The 25312-nt window shown below is 38.2% G+C and overlaps 1 protein-coding gene across 1 annotated transcript in view; it reads right to left on the bottom strand.

Moving 5' to 3' along the window:
• The window catches only part of PlexA (plexin A), a 731624-nt gene that overhangs the window by 57528 nt on the left and 648784 nt on the right, over positions 1–25312 (bottom strand). The window contains exons 8-11 of the mRNA XM_067142056.2: positions 17528–17736; positions 16429–16557; positions 14901–15102; positions 8047–8626 (exon numbers count right to left, since the gene is read on the bottom strand). Coding sequence (XP_066998157.2) covers positions 8047–8626; positions 14901–15102; positions 16429–16557; positions 17528–17736 — 1120 coding nt within the window. The remainder of the gene's footprint in view (positions 1–8046; positions 8627–14900; positions 15103–16428; positions 16558–17527; positions 17737–25312) is intronic.

Here is a 25312-nt window from a genome sequence, read left to right as displayed (position 1 = left end):
TCTGACCAATCACATTTTCGAAATAGAGTGCACTGAAGGCCAAACGAAGCATTTCATCCTGAATGTATGCAAGGTAAGGTTCAAGCCGGAGGTGGGTCTGTGATAGTTTGGGGGTGTTTTTCGTATCATGGATTAGGCCCTCTCACTGAGGTGACCACTAATATGAACCAGCATATTTATTTTAACATTCTGGGCAATCAGGTGTTGCCTTTCAGTCAACATCTGCTGGGATAATGTTGGAACGGCAGATAAAACGCCCACACCAGCATCCCCGCAATTTGGTGGAACTGCGCCATCAAATCCTCAGCGAGTGGCTTAACCTGAATGCGATGTACCTGCACAACCTTGTGGACTTCCTAACTGAATCCAGGTGGTTATCAAGTCCAGAGGTGGAGTTATACAGTATTAAATGATGCTTGTAATATTTTTCCACGGGAGACTAAAATTTTGTCCAGTGAGCTTAGTAACAATACCACACTGCCATCATGCCCCTTAACTCAGTATTCAAGTATTGCAAAGTACTCAAAATATTTCTCTCAACTAAAATAATAAGCAATCGAGTATACAATGCATTTTGTAGGACTTATATAATTAACACTCTTAATGTCCTCCTCCCCATTCGTGTGAACATTCCTTCTACACTCCCAGTTAAATTGACTTCCATCCCTATCTTAAGCTGATATGCCCCACAACTGAAATAGAGAACATATTTAAAGTCAAGAATTTCACGTTTGGTCCATATTGAATAGAGATTAATAATTAATAATGTTATTTGCTTTATGTCTCACTAACTACTCTTTTACGGTTTTCGGAGTCGCCGAGGTGCCGGAATTTTGTCCCGCAGGAGTCCTTTTACGTGCCAGTAAATCTACCGACACGAGGCTGACATATTTGAGCATCTTCAAATACCACCGGACTAAGCCAGGATCAAACCTGCCAAGTTGGGGTCAGAAGGCCAGCGCCTTAACCGTCTGAGCCACTCAGCCCGGCGAATAGAGATTACAAAACAATGAAGTAGATTGTACAAGATCCACCTTTTCAATACAAATTCTGTTGTTAGTTCAGATTATAACCTCATTTATTGATGGTACCGGTTTCAACATCCATGGATGTCATCATTAGCCAAGTAAGGTCATTAACAAATTAAAACAAATTAAAATACAAAGCATATTAATGCTAAATATCACGTTTAAATGCACAATTTGTACAAGTCTGACAACTTGTTAGTGAAAAATAAAAAACTGAAGCAGAGGATCCTTGGAGGAAAAAAAGTTCAAAGCCTTTGGCACTCTTGAAATTTTTTATAGACTGGAGTCATTTGTGCAGCACTGGTAGCCACAACATACGCAAAGAACTTTGTGCTGAGTGCAATATGAAAATAAGTTAAAAGAGTAGTTGGTGTTCCTCTGCGAGTGTTAAAAAAGCGACAATAAGTCAATTGGTAATATATATAAATTATCTTCATAAAATACGATATTATGCCGTATTATATTGGAGCGAGTGGATCTTGTGGCCAGAGCTATGTACTGAAGATGTTAAAAGCAAAGTTCTCGATCCAACGCGGGACCTCGGTTGGTTGGTTGGTTGGTTGCGTATGCTACGGAGTTGAAGAGGAACGCAGAGAACATAGGAACACATCATGTTTGGTGTTATGTTTGAGAAATACAAATTAACTAGCCTGCAGCTGGGTCCATACCATTGCCAAATACATCATGGCATGAACTCAAATCCATTGAATTTTAAAGATATGTCTTGAAATAAGAAATGAACCTCTTGAAATAATGAAGAATTTTAAATATTTGGGAAGCACGATGTCACAAGGTGGAAATTTGCTATTGGCTTTACGTCGCACTGACACAGATAGGCTTATGGCAACGACGGGACAGGAAAGGGCTGGGACTGGGAAGGGAGTGGCTGTGGCCTTAATTAACGTACAGCTCCAGCATTTGGAAACCACGGAAAACCATCTTCAGGACTGCTGACAGTGGGATTCGAACCCACTATCTCCCGAATACTGGATAGTGGCTGCACTGACAGCAGTTATCGAGTTCGGTGGATGGAAATTTGGATGGAGAAATTGATCTAAGAATACAGCAGTATGCAAGTTGCTACCAGTGTGTGAGACATTGTATGGAACAAAGATGTGCCATTGAAGCACAAGACGGTTTTAATACTCTTCCTATTTTAAACCTATACTGCCCTATGCTTCAGCAGCCTGGACGGTGACTAAGCGGAACCAGAGTAAGATACAAGCAGCTTAAATGAGGTTCTTGAGGAGCATACAGGGAAAGACAAGGCGGGATAGAATACGAAATAAGGAAATAAGGAGAAGCGTGGGAGTGCGTAAACTTCAAGAAGAGATTGATATAGCAAATATGAAATGGTTTGGGCACCTGATGAGAACGCCAGGAGATAGAATACCAAAGAGAACATTCATGGATACAGAGACTACAAAGAGGCCTAGGGGACGGCCTAGAATGAGATGGAGGAGCTCTGTTGTGGACTGTATTGCAAATAGAGGAGTCGATATCAATGGTACTAGAAGAGGACTGGTGGAAAGATTGAGTAAAGTGGAGGGCTTTGGCACACTACCCTACCCAGAGAGAATCTGGAAAAGGGAATGGATAAAGTAGAAGAAGAAGAAGACATGTCTTGATTAAATGTGAAATTTAATGGCTGATGATGGCTTAATAAAACAAAAACATGTACCATTGTCAATGTATATAATCATCTTCTTCTTCTGTGTTTCCGTGGTAAAACTGAATTTTAAGTAGGAGATAGATGTTTAACTTGTGTAATTTATGCAGCAGTTCTTTTTAGGTTATAATTACAGTATACACATTTTATTATTTGAGTGTTTAGCCAAACTTTGTATGGTTTTAATTAATTCTTGGATTTTCCATTTTCCCCATATTGCATGCTTTTTCCATGGTCCCTCCAAAAAGGAGAATCAAGGTTCCACTGTATGTATACAGTATATAATATACTAGCAAGATACCCGTGCTTCGCTACGGTATTATACTAAAATTTATAATTGAATGCTTAATGTTTTATATATAATCCTCTGAAATTCGCGAACTGACTCGTTTTCTGAGAGAATCCGCCAAAATTCGCGATCTGACTCGTTTTCTGAGAGATTACGCAAAGTTCCTCACATTTTTCAATCTTTCTTTCCAGCAATCGATTTCGTACTTCCTGGGCTAGGTCCAGGTATTCCACGCGGGCAGTTGGGTCCCTAAATCTTTGCCATCTTTTCCTATAAGCCTTTTTAGTATGGATCAAATCCTGAAGGAGATCCAGTGTGGTGTCGTCTTGGGCGCCTTGGCGGTACTGAACCCGCGGCTGGACTGTATTCGTAGTCATTACCAGGCCAGGACCCGTTCCCAGCGTGGTCCGCACAATTTGATGACGGTCCAGAACATTATTATTATTGAAATTGAAATTGTCGTATGGCTTTTAGTGCCGGGATATACAGGGACGGGTTCGGCTCGCCAGGTGCAGGTCTTTCTATTTGATACCCGTAGGTGACCTGCGCGTCGTGATGAGGATGAAATGATGATGAAGACAACATATACACCCAGCCCCCGTGCCATTGGAATTAACCAATTAAGGTTAAAATCCCCGACCCGGCCGGGAATCGAACCCGGGACCCTCTGAACCGAAGGCCAGTACGCTAACAGTTCAGCCAACGAGTCGGACATTATTATTATTATTATTATTATTATTATTATTATTATTATTATTATTATTATTAGATGTTCTGGACCCCACAGCAAGATGCAAGACCGCTACTTGGCGGTAAATTACATCTGCTGTCATTGTTGACAATGTGACCAGCACCATTGCCGCGCCTAGGCAAGTATGCGGGATTTCTGGCGATACGAATTACATACTTCCATGCATTATTGACCTTATTATAGAGGTGAACAATTGGATGGTCAATCTCATTCCTATCGTTTATTTCAAATGTGTTTACATTTTTATTTACATGCCAGCAGAGTCTACTGTAATCTAAGAACGTTCTCCGAAGGAAAAGATGGCTGTTGAAATCGAACCCAGCAAAGATTAAAAATGATCGGTTTATGATCAGAATAAGTACATCGAAAATCTACAGCCTGTTTCCAGTCATTCGACAGGGTCAGGAATGGAATGAATAAAGCCCCATCTAGCGGCGACAATAGGAATTGTGCCGGCTGCCGAAGCACTCCACTGGGGCAATGATCGATGAATGACAAATGAAATGAAATATTGGACAGTGTTGCTGGAATGAATGATGACAGGGAAAACCGGAGTATCCGGAGAAAAACCTGTCCCGCCTCCGTTTTGTCCAGCACGAATGTCACATGGAGTGACCGGGATTTGATCCATGGAACCCAGCTGTTAGAGGCCGGCGCGCTGCCGCCTGAGCAACGGAGGCTCCTTATAAGTACATTATGAACAGTAAAATCAATTGATTTCACCTCCTTTTACACCCCACCACCGTTAAGTTTATATCCCCCCCAAAATAAAAGAAGGCGTGTTTCTTTATGTTTAAAGGAGATTCCAAACACAAATGTTCACGTCTAATATCTTCAGTTTTGAGATATAAGTATTCCCATAAAAATAAATTCACTTTCGTTCACTTCCTTTCACACGCCCCCCCCAAGTGAATTTTCCGGCAAAAATTGTTTGCTTCTTTAATAGTAAAGTATCTTCTAAATACCAATTATCACGACTCGAACTTCTTCAGTTTTTGATTTATGTGTCCTCGTGAAAGGAATTCAACTCCTTTTCACTCCCGCCCCGCAAGATGGTTCCCGCCTACCCCCCAAACGCGTTTTTCTTTGTTTTTAAAGGAAATCCAAATACCAATTTTCACGTCTGTAACAACTTTATTTTTATTAGATGTATGTATTCTCATACAATTAATTTAATTTATTGTTCAATTCTTTCACCCGCCCCCCTTCATTGGATTTTCCAAAAATACGTGTTTCTTTACTTTTAAAGCATATTCCAAATATCAAATTTCACGTCTGTAAGATCTTCATTTTTGAGATATCAGTAGCCTAATTAAAAGAAGTCAAACCGGGCGAGTTGGCCGTGCGTGTAGAGGCGCACGGCTGTGAGCTTGCATCCGGGAGATAGTAGGTTCGAATCCCACTATCGGCAGCCCTGAAGATGGTTTTCCGTGGTTTCCCATTTTCACGCCAGGCAAATGCTGGGGCTGTACCTTAATTAAGGCCACGGCCGCTTCCTTCCAACTCCTAGGCCTTTCCTATCCCATCGTCGCCATAAGACCTATCTGTGTCGGTGCGACGTAAAACCCTAGCAAAAAAAAAAGAAGTCAACACCATTTTCAGTCACTTTAACCCCCCGCCCCGCAAGTGGTATTTCCGAAAACTAAAAATACACATTTCTTTATTTTTAATAGAGATAAAAATACCATTTTTCACTTCTGTAACATGTTAAGTTTTTTGATATATTCTGTGGAAATTCTCATTTTAAAATTTCACCCCTTTTTACTTCCTCTTAAGGGGAGTTTCCTAAAACAAATCACCTATGTTTCTTTACATTTACAGGAAATTCCAAATACCCACTTTTACGTCTGTAACATTTTACGTTTCTCAGATATTCTGTAGATATATTATTTCGAAAAATTCACCCCAATTTGTCTCTCCTATTTAATCACCATTAATTGGATTTTCCAAAAACAAAAAATACGTTGTTTCTTTATTTTTAAAAGGAGATCGCATATACAAATTTTCAGTTCTGTATTATCTTCAGTTTCTGAGATATAAGTTTCCTCATTAAAGGCATTCAACCCATTTTTCATCCCTTTTCACCCCTCCTATTGGGATTTTCCGAAAACAAAAAAATATGCGTTTCTTTACTTTTAATAAAGATTCTAAATACCAATTTTTACATCTGTAAACTTTAAAAGTTTTGAGATATAGATGCACTCATTTTAAAAATTCACCCCCCTTTTCACCCTCGCATTTATTACATTTTCCAAAAACAAAAAAAAATATGTGTTTCTTTATTTTTAAAAGAGATCAAAAGTACCAATTTTCAGGTCTGTAATATCTTCAGTTTCTGGGATATAAGTGTCCTCATTAAAGGCATTCAAATATTTTTCACCCCTTTTCACCCCTCCTATTGGGATTTTCCGAAAACAAAAAAATATGCGTTTCTTTATTTTTAATGAAGATTCTGAATAGCAATTTTTACATCTGTAAACTTTAAAAGTTTTGAGATATAGATGCACTCATTTTAAAAATTAACCCCCCCTTTTCACCGTCCCATTAATTAGATTTTCTAAAAACAAAAAATATGTGTTTCTTTATTTTTAAAAGAGAAAAAAGTACCAATTTTCAGGTCTGTAATATCTTCAGTTTCTGAGATATAAGTATCCTCATTAAAGGCATTCAAATATTTTTCACCCCTTTTCACCCCTCCTATTGGGATTTTCCAAAAACAAACAAAATGTGTGTTTCTTTATTTTTAATGAAGATTCTAAATACCAATTTTTACATCTGTAAACTTTAAAAGTTTTGAGATATAGATGCACTCATTTTAAAAATTTACCCCACTTTTCACCCTCGCATTAATTGGATTTTCCAAAAACAAAAAAAATATGTGTTTCTTTATTTTTAAAAGAGATCAAAAGTACCAATTTTCAGGTCTGTAATATCTTCAGTTTCTGAGATATAAGTGTCCTCATTAAAGGCATTCAAATATTTTTCACCCCTTTTCACCCCTCCTATTGGGATTTTCCGAAAACAAAAAAATATGTGTTTCTTTATTTTTAATGAAGATTCTGAATAGCAATTTTTACATCTGTAAACTTTAAAAGTTTTGAGATATAGATGCACTCATTTTAAAAATTAACCCCCCTTTTCACCGTCCCATTAATTAGATTTTCTAAAAACAAAAAATATGTGTTTCTTTATTTTTAAAAGAGAAAAAAGTACCAATTTTCAGGTCTGTAATATCTTCAGTTTCTGAGATATAAGTATCCTCATTAAAGGCATTCAAATATTTTTCACCCCTTTTCACCCCTCCTATTGGGATTTTCCAAAAACAAACAAAATGTGTGTTTCTTTATTTTTAATGAAGATTCTAAATACCAATTTTTACATCTGTAAACTTTAAAAGTTTTGAGATATAGATGCACTCATTTTAAAAATTTACCCCACTTTTCACCCTCGCATTAATTGGATTTTCCAAAAACAAAAAAAAATATGTGTTTCTTTATTTTTAAAAGAGATCAAAAGTACCAATTTTCAGGTCTGTAATATCTTCAGTTTTTGAGATATAAGTACTGGTATCCTGATTAAAGGCATTCAACCCCTTTTTCACCATTTTCACCCCTCCTATTGGAATTTTCTGGAAACAAAAAAATACGTTTTTTCCTTATTTTTAAAGAAGATTTTAAATACCAATTCTTACATCTGTAAACTTTTATAGTTTTGAGATATAGATACAGTCATTTTAAAATTTCAACCCCCTTTTCACCCCCTTAGCGAAGGAATATCCAAAAATCCTCTCTTAGCGAGCACCTACATCTTAATATGAATGTATTCCCAAAATTTCATTTCTTTATGTCCAGTAGTTTTGGCTCGGCGATGATGAATCAGTCAGTCAGTCAGTCAGTCAGTCAGGACAAGTTACTTTATATATATATAGATTATGAATAGAGAATGAAGCATTCCACTAACCCAACCCACAGTACATGTTTCAAGGTCTGGTCTAGTGGTCCACAGTATATTACAGCATATCACTTCTTCTTCATACCTTAATTAACATTTAATAATTACTGTTGCTAACAAAGATGTAGCTTCATGAATTCTGACCTCATTAAGGAAGACAGTTCATCAAACTACAAGCAGTCACATTTATACCTGACTGATCTATAAGAACAAAGTTTCAGATTTCTTTTTTTCTGTCAACTAAGTGAACTCTGGAACTTATGAAGAAGGATTTTCGAGCTTATTCTTTGATGAATAACACAATTCAGTAAAAAATTTCACATGCACAATTCACACAAAATTATTAACGAATACTTACTCGATAATTTCACAGGGCAGGTCATCAATAAAGGCAAGTATACGGCTGCCAGCATTCATGTACTTTCCAGTGATCTTCAGTCTTGTTCCTCCAGATCGAGGGCCAAACTTAGGTGTAATAGATTCGATGACAGGATCCACAAATTCAAAATTGAGCTTTGATTCTCCACGAAAATCCTCAACCCTAACTATGACGGGTCCACGCCGGGGCTCATTTGTGCCTGGACCATCCACTCGACATACAATGCGTTTTGTTTTTATGTACAAAGGCTCGTATGGTTCACATTGGATGCCAGCCACACTCACACCTCCATAGATGTCATTGTACGTTTTACCCAAATTTATACCCAAAATGGTAATATTAGTGCCTCCTTCCCATGGCCCCAATTGAGGTTCAAAGGACAAAACTTCTGGGTTTGGACATGTCTGATTGCGATTCAGCCACACTCCAGCACCTTGGTCACACTGCTCTTTCACTTCACAACGGTCGGACACCTGACACCAACCACAGCCATATTTCTCTGCCAGTGCTAGGCACATCCCACAGTTGTCCGCCATATCTCGGCACCGATATATAACCACTGGAAAAGAAATAAAATTAAATGAAATTAAAGATGTACAATACAATCAAAGCAAATTACACTTATTTTGTTAGTGTATATCCTCCCACAAGAGGTCCACATTTACTACTCAGGATGACACACTTTGGTAATGCAGCATTCGCTGATTATAGTACAAGACACCAACAAAGGTTATGGCTGCTCCAGAAAAAATAGTCACCACATCAATCAAGAAACCAGAAAGGTTTGCATATAGGTATGAATAATTTTAGATTCAGTTTCACTGGAATATCATACAGACCACACAGATACAAATGTTATTTGACCAGTCTTCAATTATTTGATGAGATAGGACATGTGAACAATATTTTATCCAGAAAATATGAGGAATGGGAATAGTTAATGTGGAAATTTATAAGAAATATGTCTTCCACATACTTAAAAAGCATTCCATGTAAAAACATAGAGGTGGTTGTGAATTCTACTCTGGCTGTACCAAGCACAAATGCTGTTGTAAAAATAGTATCCTGAATTGTGAACTTTGTTTGGATTGATGAAAAATCCATTTAAGAACCAAAATTATTCAAGCAATTGAAACTGTTAAGACTCTTTTTAAAGAACTTAGCTATGAGGCATTCTGTAACCTGCTATTAAGCAATTCAGCCCTCTTGCAAAATACCAGGCTTTTTGATAAATACAAAGTTAATAGTGATGTTCCTGATGCAAAAGCCACAAGTTCATGTTCATGTCTATACTTGTTAGGAATTATTCAGTCACTTTTTTGGTACACTGAAATCTCCATACGATACCAGGTAGACCACAGAAATATACTGTTGTAGAGGAAGTTATCATTATATCAAGGATTTAGCCCTAATTCATTCTCCTTCTGACAGGCATATAGGTAAACATTCTATAATTGAACAACATTAATTACTTTACAATTAACCTGATGAATGCTACGCCCGCCTATAGACAGGCTGACACGGTCGGTCCACCAGTGCTACGCCTGTCTATAGACGGTGCGCGAGAACTTTAATTTTTTTAAATTTCCCGGTTCACTCTTGAGTAAATGGTCCGTTATTGGAAATTTTAAATTTTCCAGCTAACTCATTCTTGGTTGCCAGCATTTCGCCCCCGTGTGCTAGGCTGGGCTCTTCAGTTGGTACCTAGCACACCTACCAAGACGCTGGCTAGTGCATACGGTGGAGGCCACTGCGTAGGCTAATTGTAGCCACCAGCAGTGCCAATGCATTATTATAAATTATAAATTTACTCATTCGGAACAAATATTTCCGATTCCCTATGGGAATCGACATCTATATCACTCTTGAGTGCCGATTCGATCTCTGGCATGTTCTGCCATCTGTTGGGCATATTGTAGAACTAATTGATCACGGCTTATAGCTTCAGGAAGTAACTTATAAAGCTTTTTGTAGCCGTCTGTGGATCTCATCTGTAATGAAAACTAGGATGACGGAATAACAAGCTAATTTCTCTCGCAGCGATGTTATTTCGGTTCAAGCAATCTTTCAATTATTAAACACAGTGGAAAGTGATGATAAAGATGATGATTTTAATGAATTGTAAAGCAATTTTGAAAGTGAGAGTGATACAGAGTGTGCTGAAAGTATTGTAAGTGAGAAAGAAACAGAGCCTCCTTTTAAACAAAGGAAGAAAAACACGGCGAGCTCAAAAACTATTTCATCACTATTTTTGTGGCGAACGGATGACTTTTCTCCATCAGACTTTCACGTAACTGTGGCAGACTCTGAGAACCAAGCAGTGTTTGATGACAACGCCAAAATCATTGATTTTTAAAAAACTATTCTGCCAGTGGATTTGGTGCAACTGGTTGTTGATGCAACAAATCAGTATCACAAACAACTGGTGGAAAACACTGAGCTGTCACCACATTCCAGATTTAGAAATTATTTTTAAATATCAACTATTTGTAAGGAGTATTAGTATGTATTAGTTGCCTACAGATTTAAGGAAATAATTTTATTTTGGGTTATTTACTTTGTGCTGGCCCCGAAGTGTATGCGCAGCATGCATGCCTCTTACCCAGAGGCCCCAGGTTAGATTCCTGGCCAGGTCAGGGATTTTTACCTAGATCTGAGGTCTGGTCCACTCAGCCTACGCGATTACAATTGAGGAGCTATCTGACGGTGAAACAGCAGCCCTGGTCTAGACAGCCAAGAATAACGGCCAAGAGGATTTGTTGTGCTGACCACACGACACTTCATCAGCTGTAGGCCTTTGGGCTGAGCAGCGGTTGCTCGGTAGGCCAAGGCCCTTCGGGGCTGTTGCGCCATGCGGTTTGGTTTTTGGTTTTTCTTTACTTTGTATAAAGATGATGCACACGTGGGCACAAAAAGTGTAATTTTGCCTTATCTCAAAACAATATTGAACAAAAGAGTAGGATTTTCCATTTGCAGTTAGATTTATAAAGAACAAACATTTATAAACATTTTAAGCTAATCACCCCACTGATAAGTTAAAAATTGAGGCTCCTACAAAAAAAAAAAAAAAGACATACGAATGAAAAAACTCAGCACTGAGGTACCAAACAGTCAAATGGTAACTCAGCACTTAAAATGTTTAAGATTTAATTCCAGCAAAGATGAGATTTGAGAGCATGAAACACATGGAATATATAAAAATTAAAACTAGAATAGCTTACTTCATGTTCAACTGGCAAAAGTGCACTGTACACTGTTATTTAGCATGTTAACTCATGTTTGTTGTTTGATCAAAATTATTTTTCATAAAATAAAAGGACTACAATATTCACAGCATTATATTGCTGTTAGCAGTGCTCAATGCTACTGCAAACTTCAGAAATGACAGTCTGTTTCATATTCTTTGCAAATAGGGAAACACCACAAAGATCTTATTGCATCGAGAGTCATCAAATGATTTTCTGAAACATAACCAAACTTTAAAGAAAATTTCTGGATGCTTTACAAGCTGCAATAGCTTGTGCTTGAAATAGCAATGGTTCATTCAGATTTCTACTCATCAAATGACAGTGGCATGTTTTCTCAAATCCTTCACAGTTCGTTTTATAGTAGTACCGGGAGGAAGGCACGTCAGCAGGGTCTGAAAAAGCCATTATAATACAGAGATTTATTGAGAGTATCGTTAAATCAAGATGAATTTTACACTGATTTACTGCTGGGAACCGAATATTTTATCGTTATACAGGTGATTACCATTGTATCAGTAATCATCGTATGAAAATTTCACTGTATTTTAAGTTATGGCCCATTCTTTAAAAACTTTGTCATTCATAATTATATGATACAGTGCCATAATAAGTATGATATTATGTAGGTTATCAAAATATGTCTTTTTATGTGTTAATATTAGTTTTTAATTGTCTCAATGAAGCAGTGCAGTTATATATGATGCACATTTTCTTTGCAGCTTATGTCCTATCTCCTATCTTGTCCTGCTGTTTTTTTTATTTTTTCATATTTCAGAAATGTCCTGTTTTTGCTATAAAAAATCTGCTCACCCTCCTATACTCTGAAACCATACTGTAACTGGGGTCTAATAATATTATTGTTTTTTATGTCCCAATAACTACTTTGATGGTTTTCGGAGACACCAAGGTGCCGGAATTTAGTCCCACAGGAGTTCTTTTATGTGCCAGTAAATCTACCGACATGAGACTGGTGTATTTGAGCACCTTCAAATACCACCGGACTGAGCCAGAATCAAATCTACCAAGTTGGGGTCAGAAGACCAGTGCCTCAACCATCTGAGCTACTCAGCCCAGCTAACTGGGGTCTTACCAGTGACTTTTACACCCTCTCCTTGACCACTTTACAACCACCCCTAAAACCAGTGCCTCAACCATCTGAGCTACTCAGCCCAGCTAACTGGGGTCTTACCAGTGACTTTTACACCCTCTCCTTGACCACCTTACAACCACCCCTGAATACCCCCATAATCATATGAAGAGATCTGTAACCTATGTTTTACAGTTCCATTCCTGTGATTACCCCAATGAAGATCTTTCCTTATATTAACACCTAGGTAGTTACAGTGATCTTCATGAGGTATTTTCACTCCATCAGCACAGTAACTAAAACTGAGAGGACTGTTCCTCCAGATGAAACTTACAACCTGAATTTTCACCCCATATACCATCATACCATTGTCCACTGTCCATCTCACAACGTCTGCACAAAGCCTTATCTATGATTTCAGTTTTTTTACTCATATCATTTATATATAAGAAGTTTCAATAACACTGCCTTGCAGAAACCACTCTTTATCATAGCATGATCAGATAATGCTTCACCTACTATTCTAATTCTCTGACATCTGCTTTCTAGCAATTTAACCACCCATTCAATCAAACTTTTGTCTAGTCCAATTTTCGCCAGAAGTCTCCCATGATCAAAAGTCTTGGATAGGTCAATAGCAATGCAGTCCATTTGACCTAATTCTACAATATCTGCTATATCTTGCTGGAATCCTACAAGTTGAGCCTCACTGGAACAACCTTTCCAAAACACGACCTGCCCTCTATCACACCAATTAGTAATTTGGAAATGAGTCTAATATAATCAGAAAGAATGCTTTCCCAGAGCTTACATGTAACAGATCTGAAGCTGACTGGCCTGTAATTATCTGCTTTATGTTTATCAACCTTTTCTTTGCACACAGGGGCTACTACTGCAATTCTTCATTCATTTGGTATATTTCCTTCATGTAAACAGTATTCAAATACGTACTTCAGATATGGTACTATAGCCCTCGAGTATGTCCCCAGAAATTGCATCAATTCCACCTGCTTTTCTAGTGTTGAAATTTTGTATCTTTTTATAAATATCTTTATCACAGGTACATTTCAGTACTTTGCTAGTATTAAGTTAGTTACTTCTTCTACCTGGATATTATCCTTGTCTTTACACCTTGCTGACTAAATACTTCTGCTTTCTGTAAATCCTCACACACTCTCCCCTTGAAAAATATGACATTTACAAAATGCAAGACAAAGTTTGGGGGAACCACTGGTAACTTTTGTGTAGAGGTTTCATTGTACATAAAATTCCTGTACCTGGTCTGATATTTAAAAATGTATTGGTATACTGTACACCAGTAGTGTCTAGAGCGCTTCACACTGTGCAAATTCGCACAGCTTACATCTGTGAACGCTCACTGCAGAGTCGGGGTAGGAGTGGTGCCCGTTCAGTCACAGTAGACAAAGGTGCGCGCGCATTATGGGAGGGACATATCCTGCAATGCTACTCATGTGTTTCATTATTAATCCGTTAAATGTCAATGACTATATCATTTAAACGTGGCAACTGCTAAAAAGCGATGGAGTGGCGATTTGTCACAACAATTTAAGAAAGAATGTGAGTTACAGTTTTTTTTCTACTTCTGACTAAGAGAACTCAAAATGTTTAATTTCTTCTCGCATAATGGCTGGACATCGGAAGTCTACGATAGAACGCCAATACATTTTTAAATATCAGATCAGCTACAGGAATTTTATGTACAATGAAACCTCTACACATAAGTTACCAGTGGTTCCCGCAAATTTTGTCTTGCATTTTGTAAATGTCATATTTCTCAAGGGGAGTGTGTGTGAGGATTTACAGAAAGCATTATTATGCCGTTCATAAGGAAGTTTTTAATTGGTGTGTAAAATTAGTTGTATGTTTGCCATCGTAAAAACATTAGGTATTTTGTTTTTTTGTAAAACTGTTATTGTGTGATATCTGGCACAGCTGAAATAGGTTTTCTTGTTCTCTTTTACATAAGAAGGGAGAAATTTAAATGAATAAATATAAATTTTGTACGTAAAACAGGCCAGAGTTAATGTGAGCATAATTTGGAAAGGAAAATTTTTGCCATTCTTTCCTAGCCCCTCTCTTCACATGACAAGCAATATGATTAATTGAAGATAATATTTCATGGACAGTAAGTTCAGTGTTCTCGCAACGTTTACTGCAAAATACATTCTTCACCTAACATTTGACCTATAAACGTTTCTTAAACGAGGACACTCTCCCACCGCAAGGACTGGAGGGGAAGGACGGATGTACGGTAAGGGAGGGGATGCACAGCTCCTCTTCGGAGACACACATTGTCTGCACAGTGCAGACCGACCTTGGACTCTGCTGTAGTACACCATATCAAATGTAATTTGATACACTGAGACAGGATACTTTTCTCTCCATTATGTGGCATTTATACAACTTCAGAAAATTAACTACCAAACTTCCAACGTAGCTAATTTCTAAATTCCACCAATATTTAATAAAGTACTTACCATGAATGTTATCAGGATTGTCCAGAGGTTTAGAGCCACCCCAAATGACTGCAAATGTTGCAGTGATATTTGGTGCACGAGATGTGTAGGAGAACTCCATCATATCACAGTAAATTGTATCACCCAAAAGCTGAGCATTCACACTGGTAACACGGCCTTCGATGTTGAACTGGCAGACAAACCTAGTTTGGACAATGAATTGCTGCAAACAAAACAAAAAATAAAATTGAGAAATTCCATTTTTTAACTTTCTATTAAATACAAAAACATGGAACATTTTATTTCATATCCCACTCAATTTCTGAAACTATTTACATACGTACATACATACATACATACACACACACACACACACACACACACACATACACATACATACATACATACATACATACATACATACATACATACATACATACATACTGTTCAGCATTCAGCACAAAATATTCTTAGAATGAATAAACACTATACCACTGTTTACAACCACCAATGCGACTTTTGTTTCTATGCCTCTTACTTTGAAACTATTAAACAAAAATGCTGGTCATCACCTCCTATTGCTCTCTCTTACCCTCTATGGGCATAGTCATTAATATCCTAGGAAACTCATCTCACTTAACCCCCATCTGCTAAAGCCAGCTCATTCACACATCATCCAAGATCAAACATGTTCATTCCAAACCTAGTCTATAGACATATATAGTCCTTTATTACAAAAACCCTTTTGCCTTTGATAACTTCCATTCCTGGCATTAGCTTATGGATAAGATATTGTGATTTCATTAAGTTTTCATTTCTGAACAATAAAGTTGGCCTGAAAAGAGTGATGTATGAATAGTTTTGTCTACAAACCTGTTTCTTTTTTTTTTTTTCATTGATTGCAAATATGAGCTTACTGTACTAGCCTTGCTGCACTTAAATTCATTTTACTTCACTTTGGCAAAGGAAATAAACATCTTAAGTACTGTACACAAAATGATCCACCAGTGCCAATTTTGTATTTTCTACTTGGCATTCAGTCTTCTCAGATTTCTTTCTAGCTGACATCACATTAGTCTACAAAATTTTAATTTGCTATCATATTGTTGAAGTTCCAAGATATTAGACTGTATCCATTACTAAAGAGTGTTTAATATGTAGGGGTTGGAACTGAGCTGGTTTTCTACATGGGACCAACCTATACAATTCAGTAAAACAGGTTATACTACTTTATTTAAATATTCCATACATAAATTTCTTAGCACTAGGGAAAGAAATGACCTGCCTGCATGTTCAGAAGGAAAATAAGTTTACTGTACATAAAACACAGATGAAACCTAGAAATTGGGGTCACAAAAGCCTTGTATGACTTATACTATCTTTAGAATGGATTAAGAGCAGCTGCATGTCGGATGAACTGGGCAAAGAAAGGTGATAGAAAACTGAACATTTTTATATCAAGAAATGACAAATACTTTATCTTTATTCTTGTTCAGGGTCTTTCAATCATCCCCATCAAAAATGGCTGATGACTATAAAGATTACTTACGCCAATAATATGCACTTTCACACGAATGCTCTTCTTGATTCCTGATGAAACCAGGATCTCAGTTGACCCTCCAGTGGCATTGATTGTAGGGCAAAAGCCTGGACCACTTCTGTAGCTTGGACCAATACGCTGGAAAAGAAAGGATAAGGTTAATTTTAAGACATACAAAAGGATTTCCAATGAAGGCTAAATAACAAAATACTGGCATCCATTTTCCTGATAAACGAATGCTGGGAGGCATGGAATGCATGATCTCAAAATATCACAAATTTAACTTTATAATTACAGGCAATTATACCACTGAGACATAAGCAAATATGGTAATCCTTATTGGTAGCAAACCAAATCATGAAACATCAATTAATAATTAAATAATGCCTAGTCCAATGAGCAAACTTTTAAGCAATGAAAACATCAAGAGGATATTATGACAAGTGGATAACAGTGCACACTGAAGATTTTAACATGACCTTTCAAAGAGCATGAACTTTTTCTTAACAAGAACATTTTAACATTCATAACATCATTCCTGTTTCAGTTTTAAATGTTTTTATCTATGATATGATTATGTCAATTTTAAGCAATCTACTGAATATGATCAGGTTAGGATCAAAACGTGTATAGATGTGACAAATGGGAAATTTAAGTTTTTTAAATTCACATTATACCATAATGTATTGAATAAGGAGGATACTGTTTAATACTGTTTACTAATAAATCATTGTTTTAGTGATTTAAAGATTATTAGATTAGTGATCTCAAAATAAAAAAATAATTATTTTAACAGTTTATTTGAAAATTATACTAGCGAGCAAAACAGACAGAAATGAAGACTTGGCCTCAATTCTCCGAACAGAGGTCATTTCAAGCTAGGCAATAAAATCATTGGATGACAGAGGTGTTCTTCCTATCTGAGGTCTGAGACTCCAATAATACTGTTAAGAGTACAATTTTCTTGGCAACAGGTATGACATTTATATCTCCAAGGCTTAGTTAAAAGTGTTTATGACTGTCTTCCACTTCATAAACTTTACAACACAACAGATTGAGGGGGTCTGTGAAATGAGAACATATTCAAAAACATAAAGCAGATACTTACACTGATTCCTGTCACTAGAATATCATTGCGACAGTTCTCAGCTGTATCATGAGTACAGCGATGGCCATCCACACACCAATCACAAGGGAATGATGACGACACACACTGGGTACAAGAGCTATATGTGTTGCAGTCGAAGAACGTGAAGTTGGTGGCAACAAAATCAGGACCAGATGTCATCCGTACAGATAGCTTAGCAGTGAAATGATCTGTAAACACGAAAATTAAATACTAACTCAAACATTCTAGTCACTATTTATGCTTGTATATTAATAACAATTTGCATAAAAGAACTATGCATAATCGATATAGTTTAGCAGGTCCTTAAACAGGGTCTAAGCTCCTGTAAATATAATACCTTCTACCTTCATAGGTGGGTAATTGGGCATTATCTTTCAGAAAACTGGGGATTACTTATGCATACAATAATAAGCCTATAACAGGAAACACAGAAAAACTAGAAAGTTCTCATAGAAGTACGTTCTGTATTCTTCAATGATACGCAAGTGCGAATTTTCAGCTGATTATACGGCGAGCATCAGTTCCTATTGTTGATTATAAATAATAATAATAATAATAATAATAATAATAATAATAATAATAATAATAATAATAATAATAATAATAATAATAATAATAATAATCTCAATGATGGGGGCATGATTAGCTCAGTGGGTTAGCTGCTGGTTTCCCACTTGGAAGGCTGAGGTTCGAACCCCGGTCGATCGAGGGTTGAGATTTACATCTTAAGAATCACGTGGCGTCAGGAAGGGCATCCGGCATTATAAACTTCTGGCCTAAACCAAAGTTAGCTTTGATGGCTCTAGCAACCCCAGAAATAACCAGGATAAGCTGAAGTAAGTTTATAATAATAATAATAATAATAATAATAATAATAATAATAATAATAATAATAATAATAATAATAATAATAATATAGATAGATAGATAGATAGATAGATAGATAGATAGATAGATAGATAGATAGATAGACAGATAGATTATCCGTGGTGAAGTAAGGACGCCTGGCCCTCTCTAACAATTACCAGTAATAATGTTTAAATGAGAACACTGAAGTGAGGTGCCCATGAAGCAGGCCTGGTGGACTCTGGGGTCCGGAGATGCAAGGTTTCGAAATCCACTTATGGGTCTGAAATGTTTTTCCACCTCTACTTCAGGTGAATGCTGAAATAGTTCCTAACACACGGGCTATGGTCACTTCCTCACCAAATTTAGCCCCAATTAAGTAAAAATGCACACAGTATAGATACCATATTCGTACAAGTTATCTGCACAGATGGAAAAAGTACAAAATAAAAGTAATTGGGCTCAATTACAGTGAGAAATATTTTACTCAATTTATAATTAGCAATTACTTTTTAGAAAAGTAATCGGTAAAATTACAATTAATTCACGGAACGTGAGTCTTTAGGAAATCGTTGACATGGTTTTCTTTCACATGGCGATGGAATGATGCCAAAGTTAGGAAGGAAAAAGACATCCCATTTTTTTGTTTTTTTTAAGCATAAAGACAACATGTAGCCGTCCCTTTTACAAAATCAAGGTAAAATTACTGATTTTGACAATGATTTGCGAAAGTCTGAAAGAAAGTTCAGTGTTCATCGATGACCATAAACTGTCGATACTCGATAATAATGGCAGGAAGACTGTCTCCAATATCAGACCTTATAGCGGTGTCCAAGTTTATTCTGCATTAAGGTGTGTTATAATGGCAGTCTATTTTGAAATGAGTTTGGCAGCAATAACACATAATTTGAATTTTGCGATCTTTATTGCTAACGAGAAAATAATATATCAATATGAGAGCTGGGAGGATCTAAAAATATGAGCCGTAATACGGGAGTTACCGGAAAATACTGCACCCCAGTGCGGTAGATATGCCACTCAAAACTGAAGTGCGGACCAGTTATCTTATCGTTGGTCCATATCTTAAATGACCATAAGATCAGAATTAACTGTGTATTTGGGAGACGAGTGGGTTCGAATCCCGCCATCGGCTGTCCTGAGAATGGTTTTCTGTGGTTTCCCATTTTCTCTTTAAGACAAATGGCGGGAGAGTTCATTTTCATAGGTCAATACCGATTCCTTCCTTTTTACCCAATTTCATTCACCCTTATTCATTTAATCTTCATTAGCCCCTCAACTGATCACGAGGTTGGCTTCGGGAAGGGCATCCCGTAGTAAAAACATGCCATGAATTTCATCTCACCTCAACCTTAACCCTGTATCAGGACACGGGACTAAGGAGCATACATACAATCTGAATTAACTGCGTGAAAATAAAACCATTACTTTCTGCGTTTAGATGCACCGCTGGGAGAAACAAGCGCAACCACAGTCAACAGAAGCAACCCCCAACAACTCTTAAGTTCACTATTGCGGCTCCATTATAAAGTTTACTGGGGTGGCAGAAGTTTCGCTTAGTTTAGTCAATCCAATATGGTGTTTTCTCTTTTCGCCTTTTAAGCGAGTCTATCGCATCGACCTGCACCTCTCTGATTGTGTATTTCCCCCGAGACTTCCATCCTCACCCCTTACCCACCATCACAAACTCTTATCCTCATCACCTCCCTTCTTATTACTTTGCCCTAGCCAGACTATAATTGAAAAAGAAATCTAAAGATTTAATCTCATTGAATAATTTCTTTATTTCCACTGCTGCGCCATCTGCTTCTGCGGGGGCAGGGAAATGGTGAGCTTGCAGCCTTTCTTCACTAGGGTTCTAGAATCGCGTGACGGATTGCCATTTCTTGTCAGTTCGTGGCAACACAAATCATTCTGAATTCGCGAACTCTATTACCAATGTATGCCCTCTTAAGTACTCAGTTATGAAGAATGACGAAGGTGTGGAACGACTCGTTTAACGAAGTGTTACCAAAATGAGAATAAAAGTCCAAGGGTATGGCAAACATTCTTTGAGACGGACGATAAAGGTAGAAGACAAATAAATGACCAACTATCAAACAATCATCATCATCATCATCATCATCATGTGTCCAAAGGCAATGCCTTGTATACACAACCATTCGTCTCTGTCCTCAGATCCTCATTTCATTTCATAATATGAACAATAATGAAGACTCTGTGCCAAGTCTTGAAGGATTTTTTTCCTCGGTCGTCCTCGGCCTTTCTTTCCTGTGATTCTCCCATCCAGCAAATTGGTAAAAAAGTTATTTCGCAAGATGTGGCCAGTGAATTTAGCTCTTCTTCTCTGTATCGTTAGCATCAGTTCTCTCTTCGCTTGAATTTGTTGCAGAACGCTTTTGTTTGCTCTCTTTTCAATCCATTTAATCCTTAGCATTCGTCTCCAGACCCACATCTCTCAAACGCTCCCATTCGTTTCCAATACTGATAACAGACTGTCCAAGATTCACAGCCATACAGCAGCACACACTCCATTCAAAAGAAATCGCCCAAAATCTAAATTTGCACTGATTAAAAGATTTGTCTTATTACTAAACGCCTTTTTTGTAAGCGCTATTCGCCCTTTGATATCTTTGCTGCACCTGTTGTCATTAGTTATCAGGCTTCCTAGATAAGGGAAACTGGTGACTTGTTCCACTATCTTGTCAGTAAGCTTTATGTTGGTGTGAATTCGTTCAGGATGTTTATGATGGGCCTACCAAGCGACCGCTGCTCACCTCATACTCCTGCAGATTACGAGTTGCCGCGTGGTCAATGCGACGTATCATCTCGGCCGTTATTCTTGGCTTTCTAGACCGAGGCATCTATTTCACCGTCAGGTAGTTCCTTGATTGTAATGCAATTCCCTAGGCTGAATGGACCTCGAACCAGCCCTCCGTCCAGCTGAAAATCTCTACCCTGACCGGGAATCGATCGCGGGGCCTCCGGGTAAGAGGCAGGCTTGCTACCCTTAGACCGCGGGGCCGGCTATAATATACAATAATGTACTACCCGTTTCATTAATCACTGTCGGTGGAGACCTACAGTTAGGTTGTTCTTGATAGGGAGAGGTTCCTCGCTGCGCGGTAGCAATGGGGAATGTGCCGATTCGTGTGCAAGCTGCACATGGAGGTTGGGGCTACATGATCCCAGTGTGGAGCATGAATATTCGCGTCTCTGGTGCTGTCCCACACAGCCACCAAATTCGTACCGCTAACGCGTGCATTTTAACATGAAATATACTGTGTTCCATCTCCTTAATGATGTGTGCGATCTGGAGTAGGTATGGACACGACTTAGTTTGCGTTACTTAACGCTGTCTGTACATAGTAGTTTTGCCGAGTTGTAATACTTCCAAGACGTTTCGTTCGCATACAGGTCAGTTACTAACAAGTACGTCCAACAAAAAGTACATCCACGGACATTTCATCCACTTGTTCGTCCATCCACACCATTATAGTAACAAAGTTAGTCCATTCGTTCATTGGCATCATTATTGCCAAGTAAACAAAAATACACAATGAAAAGTAATTTTGCCCAAAATCACTGGAACGAAGCGTTTATAATAATTATACAATCACCTTCACCCTCGAACCAGAAATTTGGCGAAGGTGTATTAGCGACTACTACTACTACTACTACTACTACTACTACTACTACTACTACTACTACTACTCAATCGTTCACATTCGTCTCCTGAAGGGAGAGGCGGCCCTCCTAGACAGTGACGCCGTCTCTCAGGCCAGGAGATTTGTTACGGTGAAAGAGATGCTCGGAGAAGGTAAGGGGGTTGGCGGCCGTGGTCCATACTAGGAACTGTCCCAGCATTCGCCTCAGTGCAGGAAAACCATTCTCAGGATAGCCGACGGTTGGGACCAAGCCCTCTCCGACTTCCGAGTACAGAGGCGAAGAACCACGGTAGAGCCGTGTCCACCCCTCCTCTGCTCGGTTGATCGGTCGGAGTGCAGAGCTGTCAGACCACGGACCAGCCGTGGCCACTTGTAAGGCCGAAGCCTACTCTGCAACCACCGACCATCTGTAACCTGCACTGCGTAACAAACGGTAACTATCTAGGAAATATTGAGATTTTTAAAGAAGGCAGCCACGGCCACATTGGTAATAGAGCTGGTATAGGTGTCGCGAGAACCGAATGTGAGAAGCAGTCGAAGCTGAACAGCAAGAACAATGATTATGACAATACTAAACAAACTGTACGAAAAATAAATATATCAACCTGCAATAGATCTATATTTATGTAATGAGTAAAATATAAATAATATCAAGTGAATCATTTACATTGTTTGTTGTTGTTTTTTTTTCTATTTGCTTTACGTCGCACCGACACAGATAGGTCTTATGGCGACGATGGGATAGGAAATGGCTAGGAATGGGAAGGAAGCGGCCGTGGCCTTAATTAATGTACAGCCCCAGCATTTGCCTGGTTTGAAAATGGGAAACCACGGAAAACCATCTTCAGTGCTGCCGACAGTGGGGTTCGAACCCACTATCTCCCGATTACTGGATACTGACCGCACTTAAGCGATTGCAGCTATCGAGCTCGGTGTGTTTGTTGTTTAAAGGGGACTAACTGCTAGGTCATCGGCCCGTATTTACATTGTAATACCTGGTGAGAGTATTACACAAATTCTATCACAAAGAGTTTATCTGCCAAAAAAGGCTTGCATTTACATAAAGAGCAAAATAAAGAAATAATATGTTAAGAACCCGTAAGTCATTTACCGTATATTATTGATTGCTGTTTGGGACGTAATGAAAAGTGGACGGTAAATATTCACGGACGAGCCAATGATATTGTGGATCAGCAATTCGTGGACGTACAAGAAACTGGACGAAAAAAAAAAGCTGAACGAAACGTCTGGGTATCGCTGTAATTCACTGTTAAGTGAACGATGGAGACACCGCCTCGAAGAAACATATCGAGGGATGTAATACATTCTCAAAGCAGGAAAATAACTTATAGAGTACTAACGTTTTGTAGAGAAGAAGAAGAAGAAGAAGAAGAAGAAGAAGAAGAAGAAGAAGAAGAAGAAGGCTTTCATTTTTCCTCTTAATGAAGCAAGTGCATAGACAGCATAGGTTGTGGGTAAAAGAAGATTGTCCGAGCGTGTAACAGTGACAAGACCAAACAGAAAGTAACAAGTTGAAAGCCCGGGAAAACAACGACCAAATCCTAAGAAAATCGATCCTGATGAATAGGGCCCGGATTTTTGGGCACGAATAAGTTACGAGAAGGCAAACCTACTGAAGCGGGTAACAAGTATAGTCTATCCTGCAGAACGGTTATGCTACGAGTTTTGCATAAATGTTAAACGTGCGACCCATCTAAACCCCTAGAATTTCTGTTACTCTCGTTACATAACGGAAGAACGGGCTAGTCAACACTTACTTATAACCACATTAGTTTGCAGTCCAACCTATTATCGCCTAAAAATCCGAGGTCTACGTCATGAATCTGAAAGGTCAATGGTTTGCATTTTGGAATCTTATAAAGAGTAAAAAGAAATTACATCTGTCCAGAAATTACTTCACGTAGTGAAGGAGCAAAATCATTTCCTTGCAACGAAAATGACATTTTGAAAATATTATAGGGAATGAAAAAGAGTTATTACTAATTGTATTTTCAACGTTCTATGAAACTACACATTTTTTAGGATGACTAGATATGAAATGAATAACCCTATGAGTATCAGAAAAAATATTTTATGACCTCTGCTGGCTGACTATCTTTGGTTTCTTTTCTCATCATAGTCCCCACATTCCCCCAATCCTACTGGCTCCCACTCCTTAACACGTGCAGTTCACAACGCCTTCATGTATTCCCCTTCTACTTCATGTGGACACCTTTAGCCATTGGTTACCACTGGAAATGTAAACAAATCACTAGCGACCTCGCATCAAAACGGCAATGATTCCTGAAACGTGTAACATACAGCATCAGCTTGCATACTTCACGTGAATCAGACGAGTGAGGTGTACTGAGAGAGTGGGCCTACCAAGACATTGAAATTAAGCAATATTAGCTACGGTCAACGTTTAATTATGATTTAGATTCGTTGAGGGAACAGGGAAAGTGTGGAAATCCTGGAGCTATGACCAGGAAAGCAGTATATTTGAATGAAACCACGGTCAGTAGGTAAGTCATCTGTCTGGAGAACAGTTAGATCCTCAAAACGCAGCGCTGCAGTCTTAAGCCCTGTGGTAAAAGGAAAACCTCAAAAGCCTTCTACAGTGTTATAGTGAGGCATACTAGTCAAGGTGATGAGCGAGGTTGTCTGTCGTAACTTTTCTCACAGAGAAAGTACTACAACAGCTCCAACAACCCTATGAGTAACACCTTTCTCAGTACTAGCATGCACTGGTCTTTCCCTAAATGCCGTAATTCAATCGACGACACACTTATAAATCGACAGTTGCCATACCGTCATAGTCATAAACCAGGTTAAAATATAGCTAACAACAAGTATTAAGGCTCAGGGTCGAACCACCCAGTGGCGATTTCTTTTTCTTCCCATGGCACGTCTTCTGCGGCCATGACCTGGATGGTTGTCCACACGCTATGAAGTAGTGGAGGAGCTAAGAAAGAAATGTCTACACTACAACACACAGAATGTAACAAGCGCTGCAAGACACACGCGGATATAGCAATATTTAAATAGGCGTGTTCAATGATCAACATCACCGCCGTCGCCAGCCCGAGCGCAGTGAATATTCTCTCGTTCTAGGCTACAGTTTGAAGCTGAAAACATCCGTGATAGCAAAGAAACTAAAGCAAGTAAGCTTATCATTTTACAAAGACTATTGATATCGTAATCATAGCCATGGGATCTCCAGTATTACATG

Source organism: Anabrus simplex, chromosome 2, assembly GCF_040414725.1.
Source record: "Anabrus simplex isolate iqAnaSimp1 chromosome 2, ASM4041472v1, whole genome shotgun sequence".
Taxonomy (NCBI): domain Eukaryota; kingdom Metazoa; phylum Arthropoda; class Insecta; order Orthoptera; family Tettigoniidae; genus Anabrus; species Anabrus simplex.
Note: the sequence above shows the minus strand (reverse complement) of the source record. Positions and strands in the feature narration are given on the sequence as shown.